We start from the raw sequence: 15,139 nt of genomic DNA on the forward strand, positions 1-15,139 counted from the left end.
TTACACAAATAATAAAAGAAACCCCAAAATAAATATTGTAACTACATAAAATCTCAATTGTCCCAAGGGATTCAACTCCACCATCTTGAACTGCAGCTGTTAATGTGCATATGTGAGCTCAGCACCATCTGAGGCAGCTTCTGGTTGGAGGGGCCCTCCAGGTTGCAGCAGATCTACAGAGCAGAGCAAGCATTACTGTCGCCAGCTGCAGTTCAAGACAATGGATTTAAGATTTGAAATAGCTGAAAAACATGAAGAACTGCCACAGCAGCATATTTGTCACACTTACATATTTCAGATCATCAAAGAAATTTTAATTATAGACAACGATAAGTCAAGTAAATAAAAAAAATCCTATTTTTAAATGAATATTTCATTGATTAAAGGAGAAAAGCCTACCTGGTACTGTGTGAAAAAGTAATTGTCCCTCTTGCGAAATCATGAATTATATGTGAATAACCACATTTTTTGGAAAGCTGAGTTCAATTTCACTTAACACACTCAGGCCTGATTACTGGCAGACCTGTTGAATCAAGAAATCACTTGAATAAAAGCGGTCTGACAAAGTGAAGCAGGCTAAAAAGGCAACGCATCATGCTACAATCTGAAGGAGCTGTTGGGAAACAAAGTCACTGACATCTATCAGTCTGGAAAGGGTTACAGAGCCATTTCTAAGGTTTTGGGACTCCAGTGAACCAGGGTGAGAGCCATTATCCACAATTTAATTTTGGTAGGCCAATCACTCCTGGGAAGGTTTATCACTGTTCCAAGAGTATATCGCCAACTCATCAAGGAGGTCACAAAAGACTCTAGAACAACATTCAAGAACCACAGGCTTCGCATGTATCAGTTGAGGTCAGAGTTCATGATTCAGCAATAAGAAAGAGACTGGGAAAAAATGGCATCCACAGGAGAGTTCAGGGAGAAAACCCCTGCTGACCAAAAGACTTGTGGAGGCTCGTGGCTACTGACTGACGATACAAAAGTTAAAATTTTTGGAAGGTGTGTTTCCCATTACATCAGATGTAAAAGTAGCACAGCATTTCAGAAAAGGAACATCGTACAGGAATATAAGAGTAAAATATGCTGGTGGCAGTGCAATGGTCTGGGGCTGCTTTGCTGCCTCAGGACCAGGAAGACTTGCTGTAGTAAATGAAACTATGAATTGTGCTGTCTACCAAAACATCCTGAAGGAGAATGTCTGGCCATCTGTTCGTGACCTCAAGCTGAAGCACACTTGGGTTCTGCTGCAGAACAATGATCCAAAACACACCAGCAAGTCCACCTCGGAAGGCTTAAGGAAAACAAAATGAGGACCTAGTCAAAGACCTCACCTGAATCCGATTGAGATGCTGTGGCACGAACTTAAAAAGGCTGTTCATACTCGAAAACCCTCCGATGTGGCTGAATTACAACATTTCTGCAAAGTGCTGTAAAAGACTCATTGCCAGTTATCACAAACACTGGATTGCAGTTGTTGCTGCTAAGGATGGCCCAACAAGTTATTAGGTCAAGGGGGCAGTCACTTTGTCACACAGAACCATCTAGGTTTGGATTTTTTTCACCCTTAATAACGAGCACCTTCATTTAGAAACTGCATATTGTGTTTACTTGTGTTATCTTTGTCTAATATTTATGTTTCTGATTATCGGAAACATTTAAGTATGATAAATACAAAAAATGGTAAATCAAGAAGGTGGAAAACACATTTTCATGCCTTTGTATATGCCCATAGGGAAACACCAGATGACAAGGGCCAGACCAAGCTGGTTATTAGCAACTGAACTTTCAAATAAGAGTAAGTTTAAAAATACATATATATGGGTGGCAGTTAATATACCTGTGTGAGATGGGTGTGAGAAATGCTAACAAATTTTGTTTAAAAAATGTAAGCATAAAAACAACAAAATGAAAAAGAAAAAATTAGGTGTTCAGCCTTTAAAAGGAAGATAAATAACCAGGCCTGGTCAGGTCTTTACTGTTTTGCTTTAGCGATGATCGTGCTTTTGCTGTAGCTGCTCCAAAGTTGTGGAATGATCTGCCCTTGCACGTTAGACAGGCCTCTTCTCTTTCACAGTTTAAAACTCTTCTTAAAACATATTTATTTGCTGAAGCCTTTGTTTAAGGAGGTTGACTCAATTTTGTTTTAACATGTTTTATTTTATTTTAGTTTTTTATTTTATTTTATCTTATTTTTATTTTATTTTTACTTTGCTTATGCTATTTGCATATGTACAGCACTTGTGAACTCTGGTTTTATGTTAAAGTGCTTTATAAATAAAGATGGTATGGTATGGTATGGTATGGTATGCGGATTTGCACAATTATAATAATTGCACAAATCATTTCACTCAAAAGGAAAGATATTCTCTCAGTTGTGTTAGTTTTTTCCTTTTTTTCTAATAAACACTCAGCTCCACTCTGACTGGGATAATAAATAAAGACATTACGTGCACAACTTTGGGTAGAACAAATAAGCTCTCAGGGGTCCATGTATGCAACAATATAGATAGAATGACAGAAATGTTGGAACAAGGGGCGGATTTTTCATATAACTAAAGACATCTAGATGCAGATTGCTGCATACTGCCATTTTGTCTTGGAAATTTTTGTTAATCAAGTTTATTTTTGAAGATGTGGGATTAAACATGATGATCATGAAGGTGGTGACAGAGATGAAGACTTAGATGAAATGGAAAAAGTACAGGAAGAAAGAAAGCACAAATTAACTTCTACCCTTCCTAACTGAAATATCCCAAGCATCATTGGACACTCTTCAAAGAACAGAAAAAGAATGCAGACACAAAACATCCACTACTCCCCCAGTGCACACACAGGCACATGCCTGCCCTGCACATATATTATGACATAACAGCACTGAGAAATGCACTGTCACAGACAGATAATTGCAGATAGATGACCAACAAAGTTGTCTACAGACTGCAAACAACCTCATATAAAACACTTCCATCCTCTGCATTCATACTTAGCCCTAAGGCATTCAGGGATTCTCTTTACTCAGTAAATCAGGGTCCAGGAGCCCACTACCTCACAGAGCCTCGTGAGCCACATGGCCATTTTAACATACCAAAACCAAACTCCACAGAGATTCCCATCTTTTCTCAGACTGTGTTTTTATTGGCGGCCAATAAAAACTTTAAAATGTGTTTCAACGTATTCTTGTTTTTAGTCTTGCCCAAAATATGTTTTGCCAGTACTCAGTAAAATGCCTGTCTACTAAAGACAGGGATTATTTTTCACTCAATCCAAGTATTTCAAATTATAATGAGAAAAACACGAATTTACTGAAATGCCTTTGACTTTTGTGGCCTCAGAATCTCATCTCTGCTTTTTGTGGATGATGTGATTCTGTTGGCTTCATCAGGTGGTGACTTCTAGTATGCACTAAAGCAGTTCACAGCTGAGTGTGAAGCGGCAAGTATAAGAGGTATCTCCGAGTATCTCCGAGTCTGAGGTCATGGTTCTCAGCCAGAAAAGGGTGGAGTGCCCACTCTGGGACAGGGATGAGTTGCCCTCATTGAAGAAAGATATTGGGAGCAGGACATTTACAGCAGATTGGGCTGCATCTCCAGTGATGCCAATGCTGTACTGGTCTGTTGTGGTGAACAGAAAGCTGAGCATAAAAGCAAAGCTGTCATTTTGCCAGTCCATCTACGTCCTTACCCTCACCTCACCTGGTCATGACGTCTGTGTAGTGACTGAAAAAATAAGACTGTGGAAACAAGAAATTAGCTTTCCCTAAAGGCCTCTCCCTTAGAGATCGGGTGAGAAGTTCAGTCACACATGAGGGACTCGGAGTAAAGCCACTACTCCTCCACATTCAAATGGAGCCAGCTGAGCTGATTCTGGCACCTGGCTAGAATGCCTCCTGGATGCCTCCTGGGTGAGGCCCCAGGGTAGACCCAGGACACATGGCAGAGATTACTTCTTCTGGCTGGCCTGAGAACGCTTTGGTGTTCTCCCGGATGAGCTGGAGAGGGAGGTTTGGGCTTCTCTGTTCAGGCTGCTGCCCCCATGACCATGTAAGAAAACGGTTAATGTATACACAGCAAATCACTCTAATATACAATATTTTCCACAATATTAAAAATACTTAGAGGAGAAGTTTACAGTATATTGATCATTTCATTGCAGTGCTAACACTCCCTGGTTTCACTATAACTATCATCACTATGATAATGAAACACACAAGTGCCCTGAAGAAGCACACCATATCTCCTTTCTTGTGTGTTAAGCTGAAATTAGCTGGCAGCTCTGGTTTAAAAAAGGTCTTCAGTTGATGTTGAGCTCTTTATGGGCTTTCGTTCCTTTGCACTATTAATAAAGTACTTCCCACACCTTCCTTAAAATAGTATTATTAGCCACAGCAAACAGCTTTGCTGCTGGCAGAGCTGTTTGCTTTTGACACCAAAACACACACACATACAATAACACATAGAGTATACAGTAATAACCTGCTCTGAAGTATGACCACCACATTAAAGCCGTGTTGCCGAGTCCATTTTCCACCTGAATTTACAGTACGATATATCCCACGAGGCCAAAATTCAATCAGCAGGATTACAGTGAGGGAACATATGGTCGATTATTTTTTCCTGTCTTTATTGGAAAACAGATTTTGTTTATAGTTTTGTTCCAGTGAGCAGTCAGATCTGTGGAAGAACTGTATTCTACTGAATAATAATGATAATAATAACAATAATACAGGAACAACACAACATTTAATTAAAATCACCCAAGCAGACCCTCCTTATCTGGCAAGGGTGTGTGGTTTGTACAATATTTGTGGGTATGATTTACATTCAGTTCACTGTATTTGCAGGAGGAGTGTTTGTGCTACTGTGTGTGAGCGTGTGTGTGTTTGTTCCTGTTCCCTAGAGGCTTTTATAATTGTTGTAATTGTCTCATTAATTGTACTGCTATTTGGTGTGCCAACAAAACAATAAATGAGTGGTTCTGCTTTCCCTCCTTCCCTCCCTCATCTGTGTCTCTCCTCCTCCGAGGCCCCAACTCTGAATCTAAACTGTCACTGATGACATAAAGCACATGCTTGCACGTAATTGTATCATCTTTCCATCAATTATTGAAAATATGTATCATGAGGTGCAAAATAGCTCTCGGTTCAGTTCTTTTCAGTTTAACTCAAAGTTGCATTAGCCTCGTAATAGGTAATAAATATTCTGATTCTGGTAGTTCATCTCAGCGCTGCAGAAATTTATGGCATCTTTTAGCTCATTATTCTTCCTTAATGTTAGTTCATTCTCAGTGTTCTCATCAGCATTGTTTTAATTACAAGCAGCTGATTTGAACCTGTTTTAAACTGAATGGAAATTATCTGTTTTTTTATTGCTCCCATTCATATTGAACTCAAAGGAAAATTTCAACATATCTTAGGAAATCAAAGGATATCTTATTGTGGTGTACCCACAATGAGGAGTTTCTGTAAAGTAGATATTATCGCTGGGCTGTTGTAATTGACTGGTTAGATGGATCTAATAATGGATGTGTACTGGATGTGCTATCAACAAGCTGTTGGTCATATATTGAACTTGATTGGTCCACTGCCTAAATTAGTTTAAAGCTCAAGAAAAAACGATATTGGCAAGGAAAAAAAATGTCACAGCACCTATTTTACATCACTGGTTTCCACCGATCATTTACTCTTAATAACTGTGTGAGTGTGAGTGCTTGCTTGGGATTGTTTGTATGACTCCTGAATGGAGAAATGTCTCCTTCTAAGCAATAAAAAAAAAACGCAATAAAAGTATTAAAAATATATCTAACAAACAGTCTCCCACACCATTGTGTTTCTTATTTAACACAACATGACTGGAAGCTTTTTTTTTTTAGTTTTCTGTCTACGTAATCTATATAAATATATAATTATAATATAAATATATGATTTTAGCAAGCCCCCTTTTTATAAGAAATGGCTTATTATATTTCTTGACAACAGCTGCAACCCTGCTAAATGCCATCACATTCTTAGTATGCTGTATGAGATAAATGCCTTAAATTGTTTGCCTTTTATATATTGCATTACTTGCACTAAACTATTATAACCGTTTGCTTTTTCAGCAGATAACACCTGTAGTCACTAGGATGGTCAAGTGATTTAGGTATCGCACTGTTATGAGCACTTCTTCTTGTGGCTCTCGGTCTCACGTCTGGTACAGTGTAGGCCATAAACTAAAGTTCCACTTGATAAATGGTCCTGTCACGTTACTGTAATAGAGAGTTCTGCTTGACAAAGCATGTATGAAGTTCAGCGGGGGCTTTTTTTCGATTAAATTATAAAGAGATGAAACAAGTGGTCTTACAACCTCTGGCAAAATTACAGAATCCCCACATGTGGAAGATGTTCATTTAGATTTTTTACTTTGTAGCAAATAAACTAATGACATAGCTGATCAGCTATGTATGTATGTATGTGTGTGTATATATATATATATATATATATATACTAGATGCATGCAAGGCACCTCAGTTTACACATTTGACCACATTTTATGTGTTTTTATATCTATTGTGAGAAAAATGAAATTTGCAGATGGTGTGAAACAAATGTTTCTTATCTAATTCAGGGTCACTGGAGTCTGTCGCAGCTGTCATGGAGATAGCCCCAATACCCAGAGAGAACATATAGACTTTAGGGGCCTGGCCATACAGTGGATTCAAACCCAGGACCTTACTGTGAGACAACAGTGCTATCCATTCTACCACCATGCTGCTTTTTACCAATTGCAAACATGAACAGGTCTACAAGAAGTAGACTGAACACATAATCTGGGCTAGGCAGTGCGAAAGCAAAACAGCAGTGTCTATGTTAATGTGCCTTGTGCGATGTACTGTGCTTTGTCTGGTCAAGAACAAACAAAAGACACTATAGACTGTAAATGCAGTCTCTAAACAGTCTGGTTTGATTTTCTTGACTTAATTGAAATTAAAGTGCTGTTAAGACAGGCGGATTTAATGATTAGCACAGGCAAATAACAGCAGTTTCTTAAATTCTCATAAAGAAATGCCCTAAAAGCTACGAGGACGCTCGAGTAGTTAAGGTCTTAGACTTAAGATCCAATAGGCACCAACCTTCGTGGGTTCAAACACAACTTCTGGTAAGCAAGTCTCTTTGGCCAATCTAATAGATACTTACATAGTTGAGGCTAGTAATTGCGCATATTTTAATTCAATAATGGAAAACAAGTAATTCTTGTTCTGACTCAGAACAAAAAGTTGTTAGAGTAAAAACAAGTGGTGGGAATGAATGAAAGAATGAACAAGCTTTTTTCATATATTAATCCTTATATAATGTGAGTTCTGATAAGACAAGTGTGGTACCCTCATCAAGTTTGGCATTTAAAATGAGAGACCTGAGTGATTAAGGTGCAATAGCCTCGTGGGTTCGAACCCCACTTCTGTATGTTCTCATTATCAAATGTACTGTGTGATGCATAGTCCTCATGGGTTTAAATGCTATATTGATATATTGAGATGCTTTTTTGGGGCAGATATAAATCAAATCAACATGCAATCAATTAGGCCTTGTTTATATAGCACTTCTCAGGCAAATCAGATGCTATTGAAAGAGCTTTTCAAGTGATTAGGACGCCCTCCTACAACAGTCATGTTTCTGATTCATGTTTTAGATTACATCAGGCTTATAACTGTCCACTTTTCTTCTTAGTGAAGTGAACATATCATGCATTAACAAAACACACACAATTCTTTGTGCAATCTATCTTGGCATTTATTTAATCTCAGTGTTGCTCAGTTGCTCCTAAATTCCAACCAAACACTGGCCCAGTCCCATCTCCACCTAAAGTCTAATCACTAAGGCCTAATCACTTAATCCTCACAGACTTAACTGACTCAAGAGGCAATTGACATACGACCTCGAGGGTTTAAATCGCACCTCTGGTATAAGTACAAAATCTCATGCAGTTATACTTATATATGGTGTAGAAAACATAATGTGTTCCTAAGATTTAAATAGGCCAGTGGTACCCATATTATAGTAATACAGATTCCAATTCTTTGAGCCTATCTCAGCTAAACAAACTGCTAATGAAAAGGTTTGAGTCAACCATGCAGTCTTAGTATTTTTTCTTCTAATCATGCAAGTATGTAAGTACATAATACCTTGAAGTGGAATTTAAAAGAACAATGTGTCATGCCACATTGGTTGTAAAAAAAAAAGAGAGACAGTATTATGTTTTTAAAATATATTTTTACCAAACTACTAAAACTTTCCATGGTTGGCTTTTACCTGATATTCTTGCCAGGAAAGTGGTTATTAAGGCAACACAGTTAAGATGCAATGGACAACAATCTTTGTGGGGTAAAATCAGACAGAATTATTTTGAAATAGAACATTTTGGTCCCTATTCCAACCAGAAAATGTTACTGTCAGCGCTGCAATTTTGGACAGCTTGCAATTTGTACACCAAAGCTTCACCATGATTTATTCTATGAATAACTGCTGTACTTGTAACAGACTGCATTCTGACAGAAATATTTCCAGATTATCATTTTTCATATCTCTACTAAATATCAGAGGGCTGCATCAGAGCTAAGAGAAAACACTAATGTGCCTAACAAACAGCAGAGTTTTTGAAAACTGACCTGTCAATGATTCCACACATGTCAATCTGCAGGTTGCTGTAGTTTCCCAGTTGCTTTTCTTGCACCTTAATCAGGTCCAGGCTTTGATTGTCCACAGTAAACAAACGCATGCAGCCCTGGAAGACATTAAACAGGTTTCTGCACTTCTGACTGCCATCTTCAACAGGACAACCTGAACAGAAGAGAATCACAGCAGATGGCAAGAGTTAATAAAATAAAAGTGCACTAAAAAACAAATACAACAGATTTGTAGAGATGAACTGAGATGTGTATTGTATGTGGAGAACCCCCCTAAAACATTGATGTATTGTGATGCAAACTGTGACTGTAACTGACTAACTAATGCACTGTGCACAGAGAATTCTATATATTTTTTGGTTTATTACAAAGTTTTTACATTTTATGCTCACTGATGCTTGAGTGGGTATAATTGAATGGAATGACACAGCTGAACTGTGTCTTACCACCGAAGAAGAGGTGACTTTCTATAGTGACAGGAAACGATGGGCTGGCTTGAGAGCTGTCTCTTTCCTCTTTATCCACTGTGATGGTTAGACGACCTCGTCTGGAATTCAGCTCCACTGAATGCCACTGACCGTCATTCAGAGAAGCACCTGGAAAGCAAACATCCATTAACACACACCGCTGAAAATAAAATCTTTCCCGTGTGCCATGGTTGCACATCAAGTCATTAAAACCTGCGACAGATGTTGGGAACACTTTTTTTCCCACATGGACACCAAGTGTGGGTAGCAATGACCAAATTAGATATCCTATCATACACTGTCTACTACACAAATACACCTAATTTACATATATACCACTTTTCTTCTTGGAAACAGCTTGTAAATCATTTCTTTTTATAAAACATAATGTTATAAACTGATTGTTTTCTTGAAGATACCAGCTCATCACTTCACATGTGCCAGAAAGCACAGAGGGGAAGGGCCGTATCTAACACATTGATTGCAGCAAGTGAGCTTCCCACTTCCTACATCCTCTGAGTGATCGACCTGTATCAAGTGCAGACGGCACTGTGCCAGCCCTGTGGATCTGTATGTTATTAGGAGTTAAGGGAATAAATCAATATCTCATTATCTCCACTGTTTTCCTTACTTGCACTTCTTTGCTCAAGAAGACATCCTAATCATCCTACAATGCCATTTGCTGTTTGTAACATTGCTGAGTGACCAGAGGTTTAAAAATTAGGACAATGCAGAGCATAAATATTACATCTAAACATTTCAAAGTATGAAATGCAAAAATATTTGTCAGAAAAAGATTGGCTTATGTTTCTCAATGAACTGAGATGATCTATTTTCTCCATGTGCCATTAATAGGTCAGGCTGTTGAAGGATACTTTTGTCTGTCTTAATTGCTTTTCCAAAACCTAAATTAAAACAGCAAACATTTACCATATGTACATCAACACTGACATCTGATCAATGCGACTCACCTTCTGTTCACATTGTTTCCTTTTTCCCTGTAACTTGTTTTGTGTGACTAGTAATGAACAAGATAAATACAGCTAAGTAGTGTCTGGAGACATTCTGCTACAGTTGTGTCCTTGTGTTGATCACACTGCACATTTGTCACTGTAACCCTAGAAACTACATGCCAGCCATGCATCGCCCACTGATCACAATTACCTACCTTTATTACAGGATATGACAAAAATAAATAAATAAATTAGTGTGAAAAACAATTATTGTTAAATTTATTGTGCTAGAACTGGGTAGGGATTATTCTTCTTCAAGGTATCTGGTCATTTCATGTCTTTTTACTGATATGAAGTTTAAGTCTAAATACTTGAAATTAGATGGACAGAAGTCATAGCTCACTGCTCTTCAAAGTGCAGTGAGTGTGGAAAAATAATGATTTGACATGCGTGTGAGCGGTTCTAGTAACATTACTGTTGATCTGTGGATCTGAAGGTGCATGGGATTTGCTTTAGACTGACCTGCACTGAGCTCCAGCAGCGCCCTGCCGCTTTTATGGATCTGTAGTCGGAGTCTGGCCTCACTTAGGTACAACCAGGCCACGCCTCCTTGTTGAGGGAGTTCAAAAGTAAGCAGAAGCCCCTTCTTATTCCACGTCCTGAACTGAAAGCCTATAGATACGCCCCCTGATGAAGACATTGTAGTCCCCGGTAACTGAAGGAAGCTCTCGGGCCCAGTGAACGTCACCGCAACAGAAACTGGCTCAGCACACGAAAAGGTGACATTGCCCTGAGAGGGAAACATGCAGAGCGGAGAGAAAGAGGAGGTGTGACAGAAAAAAAAAGATACTATAGAGATAAAACAACATAAAACATGAATATTAATAGGCTACAGAGGCCGGGCTGATCTGACCTCATGTCTCTGTGATCTCATCAGCAAGTCTCCTTAAAGAGGACATTGGTATTACCATAATGATAACAGCAGAGCTTAGGATAAGATTAGAAAAGCAAACTCTAAAATGCCAAAGTCACCTAGTGTGGAGGTAAGAGAGATAAAAAATGGAAATAAAATGAAGAGAGCATACAGCATGGCCAGTACTGCAATATCTGACATCTCTGTTACAGTCCATTGTTTTGAGTAGTGGTAATGACGCGGGGTTCACTGCTAAAGCTGCGGCAGTAATTTATTATAGTCCCGACTCTCTGCTGGGAATTTCAGTCTGCTATCTTTACAATGCTCTGGAAACACAGATGACATCTAAAAGCCCTTTGTGGTGCAGTTAAAGTGATGTACAATTATTCATGTTGGAATGGGCTTTGCTGCTGCACAACACAAAGTAAAGTTACCTTAAAAACCCTCAAAAGCCTTCAGCATCGGCACACCATTCTTCCTCCACTTACACTCTTATTTTCTTCTTATTATTGTCCTCTCAAAGAGCTGTAAGAAGACCCATTTAGTGCCTGTAGCAGATTAGACCACAGCTTTGCAGTTAGTACCTTAAGAGCCGCAGCACCTCTCAAATCCTCAGCCATGCGTGTAAATCTTTGAACCTGTTTACCAAGAATTCATGTTTCCTTCTGCTGTTTGGCCCTATACTGTAATGAGAGAGCACATATTACTTCATCACAAGCGTTTCACAGCTCCCAGATGAGCTTGATCCACTCATTGCAAATGCAAAAACATCTAAAGACCATAACTCCCACAATGACGAGGCATAAGTGAGTCTAACCACACAACACTGCTTTGTCTTGGCTTCATTAACCAGCTCAGTAGGTCCTTAAGAGCAGCACGAGCATATAGTTCAACCAGCACAGCTTACAAAGCTTGAAAATTTAAGGATAACCTATATTTAGAGTTATGGGAGAAAAAGAAAGTAAACCCTTTTTAATTCTAAATGTTTACATATCAGGACATAATTTAAAAAAAATCTGCTAATCTACTAATCCTTTGTAAGTCTCAAAATCACGTGAAGACAACCTCAGATGAACAGTGTACCGCATATTGCAACATGTCAGTATTTATTTAACAAAAATTCAAAATGCAGAAATATGTTGTTAGAAGTTCCATAACCATAGATTGCAGCCAGGTCCTAATCAAATTAATGAATGAATTAATCATCATCAAAGGGGACCAAAGGGGAGATGTGTGGCCATAATGCACATTTTGCAAAGACACAACAAAGCATATCAGGACAAACACCTCATACCACCTGTTAAGCATGGTGGTGGAAGGTGATGATTTGGGCTTGTTGGATCATAAAGTCAACCGTGAACTCTGCTTTCTGGTCAGGCACCAAGAAAATGAACCTGAGAACACAATGGCCTCAACCTGACTAAAATGCTGTGGTACGACCTTAAGAGAGCTGTGTATAAAGCTGTGTTTAATGTTTAGTAGAGTCACACGGCTTACCTGTCCTGGGAGTCAAAGACTTTCATCATTTTAACAGCAGAAATGAATCTGCTGGACACACTTTTTTGCGGTGTAGTTTGAAAATAAACAGTAAAATGGTATTTGGATGGTCATAATGACATCATAGCAGACACCACATAACTGACACTTTTCACCTTAGTTTCAATGAAATGTGATTATATCAAGATATTAAAACGATATTAAAAATATTTTATTTCTTTAAACATTTCAGCAGGTTTAAATTATTCATAGTTTAAGGAAAGACAAAATTAGGTCAAAGGTAGCTTTTTTTCAGGTGTGCTCTGATTCTTACTTGGCTGGCAGAAGCAACACCAGTGGGCTGAACTGATGTGAAAGCCACAGCTACTGAAGAGAGCTGTCATGCAGGGTCCATAGCTCTATGCATAGCTCACTGTTAAAGACTTGGACTAACCGCAACTTGTTATGGTGCACACTGATGCAAATGCTCTTAACAGTAAGTCTTCAGTTTGAAGCCCTGTTGGTTGGTAGAACTGCTGATGTAATGTCCTTACTTTTATCTTTTATATTTGTCTCTACAGTTGAATAAAGCCATTAAAATGGCCCAAAAAACAGAAACCTGGTGTTCACCGCATGATGTATAAACACAAACACTGCAGTGCCTTAAAGGACCATTTAACATACATGCAAATTTTGCAGGCCCCAGTCTGCAGTATTCCTGTGTGAAACCAGTGAAAAACAACAGACTAAAATGTGTTTTTTGGGGGGACAACATTTTTCACATTTCCTTTTCTTTCATTACGGTTTTTCTGCAGGTGAGCACCTTTTTTGATTTACTACACAATGCACACTCTACCATGAGCTCTTCAAATGTTTTTATTGTAAAAACATAGTCTTTGTTTTTATGGGGAGAAGCGAACATGCATGTGTTTTCTGTTTTTTTCTCCCTTTAATAAAGTCCCGTTCTCAAAAACACAATCCAGTTTTCACTGTACCATCTACTGTAATGAAGGAGAAAAAGCCCCCAAAATCATTAAAAAAGTCAGGTTGTGTTTAAATTATGTTACACGGGTTAAAATTACTTACCGAAATAGTAACTTGCTGTTTTTTGTTTTTAGCTAGTTCTATCAGGTTGTGGCCATTATACAGCAGATTTTCCAGGCAACCACTGAAGTTCTTCTTGGAGGTTACTGGTTTCTGAGAGACTTCACTCTGAACTGCCCCCAAACTCAGCTGTATGAAAACAATGATACACAAATAAACTGATTATTTTAAAAGAAGGAAACATAATATCTGCAACTCATCTTCTGCACTTTTGTTTGCACAAAAGGTAGAAGCTAAATTGAACCCTTTCTGTATTTGAAAAAACCTGTTCAATGCTCCAGTGGCTGAAGTCTGCAGGGATTTGAACCCTCTCTGTGTGTTTGTCCACAGTGAGGTTTAGGTGAGAGCCACGCCGCTCCACTGCTACATGATGCCAGTGCTGATCATCCAAAAGGCTGCCAAGGGAAACAAGGCACTGGGGTTCAGTGGATGAAGTCCTGCCTGTAAAAGGGGTCAAGGAAAACAAAACAGCACTTAGCAGGACAAGGATGATTTCTGATTTGACCGTTTTACTCAGGATCCCACTGAGAGGTTCATACAAAGGTCTGTATGAACCTCTATTCTCAATGATGCCTACTGAATATATCTGCATACTAGCGTCTAATGCCAAACTCATAATAATGTCTAATCTGAAAAACTACAGTGGAAACATGGTGAGAAATAAATTAATCATAGAAGAGCACCACCAGGTCTTAATTAGTGGATAGATTTTTGCATCCCCCAAAGAACTGCGAGAGAAACTTTCTGCTGAGAGGAGAAACGTTAGAAAGAGCTGAACACGGTCAGTCATTAAAAATGTATAAAAAACCGTTTAGAGACAGACAATTCCAACTTCAGAGAGAGAAACACAAAGTTTGGAGAATGATGGACAAACGTGTCTTTGAGCCAACAGCAAAAAAGAAGACAAGCTCTGATGTTTTGTCTGTCCTGTTAATGCAACTATTGGAATGAGTCTTTTTATTACAGTCTGGACAAATAGAAAGAGACAGCTCAATCAATATAAGAGGAAGGATGGCACGGCTTAAAGACAAATAGGTTCTCTTTATAGGCATTGATTAATGCAGCCCTTATTATGTTGTGAGCAGCAGGAAAGAGAGGAAGAGGACCTTATGATAGAGTGTGACAGATGATTTGATTGAAGCTTGAATAACAAGAGAAAACTGGCATCAATATGAAAGATGAAAGGGCGAACAAAGAGAAAATAAAGGAATATTAATAAATACAGTCTTGCCCTCTTTTCCATTATTTGTTGCTTTTTCTTCCCTTTTCACTGTGACTCCCACCTCACCCTTATCTCCTCTCCCTTTTTTAGCAGTACAGAGCTCATAAGGGGGAACAAAATAAGATATATTTTTTTAAAAAGCAGCAAAAAGAATGCACAAGCAGATGATGACTAGTGCGTTGAATTTTTGAACAAAGTAAGAAAAATCATGCTGCAAAATTCTATGTTATTCTTAAATGTTATTCTTTGTTAATGAGTCCTTGAGCTCCATTTTTATTTAAATTGTGATGCAGGGGTCATCAGAAATCAATAGGTTACTTCCTGATGGGAGCAAGAATGCACA

At 38.5% G+C, this 15,139-nt stretch overlaps 1 protein-coding gene across 1 annotated transcript in view; it reads right to left on the reverse strand.

Annotated features, from left to right (window-relative positions):
• The window catches only part of LOC134616735 (contactin-associated protein-like 4), a 111,697-nt gene that overhangs the window by 38,459 nt on the left and 58,099 nt on the right, over window positions 1-15,139 (reverse strand). The window contains exons 6-10 of the mRNA XM_063461714.1: window positions 13,840-14,015; window positions 13,557-13,703; window positions 10,604-10,871; window positions 9,108-9,257; window positions 8,644-8,815 (exon numbers count right to left, since the gene is read on the reverse strand). Coding sequence (XP_063317784.1) covers window positions 8,644-8,815; window positions 9,108-9,257; window positions 10,604-10,871; window positions 13,557-13,703; window positions 13,840-14,015 — 913 coding nt within the window. The remainder of the gene's footprint in view (window positions 1-8,643; window positions 8,816-9,107; window positions 9,258-10,603; window positions 10,872-13,556; window positions 13,704-13,839; window positions 14,016-15,139) is intronic.

Source organism: Pelmatolapia mariae, linkage group LG18, assembly GCF_036321145.2.
Source record: "Pelmatolapia mariae isolate MD_Pm_ZW linkage group LG18, Pm_UMD_F_2, whole genome shotgun sequence".
Taxonomy (NCBI): domain Eukaryota; kingdom Metazoa; phylum Chordata; class Actinopteri; order Cichliformes; family Cichlidae; genus Pelmatolapia; species Pelmatolapia mariae.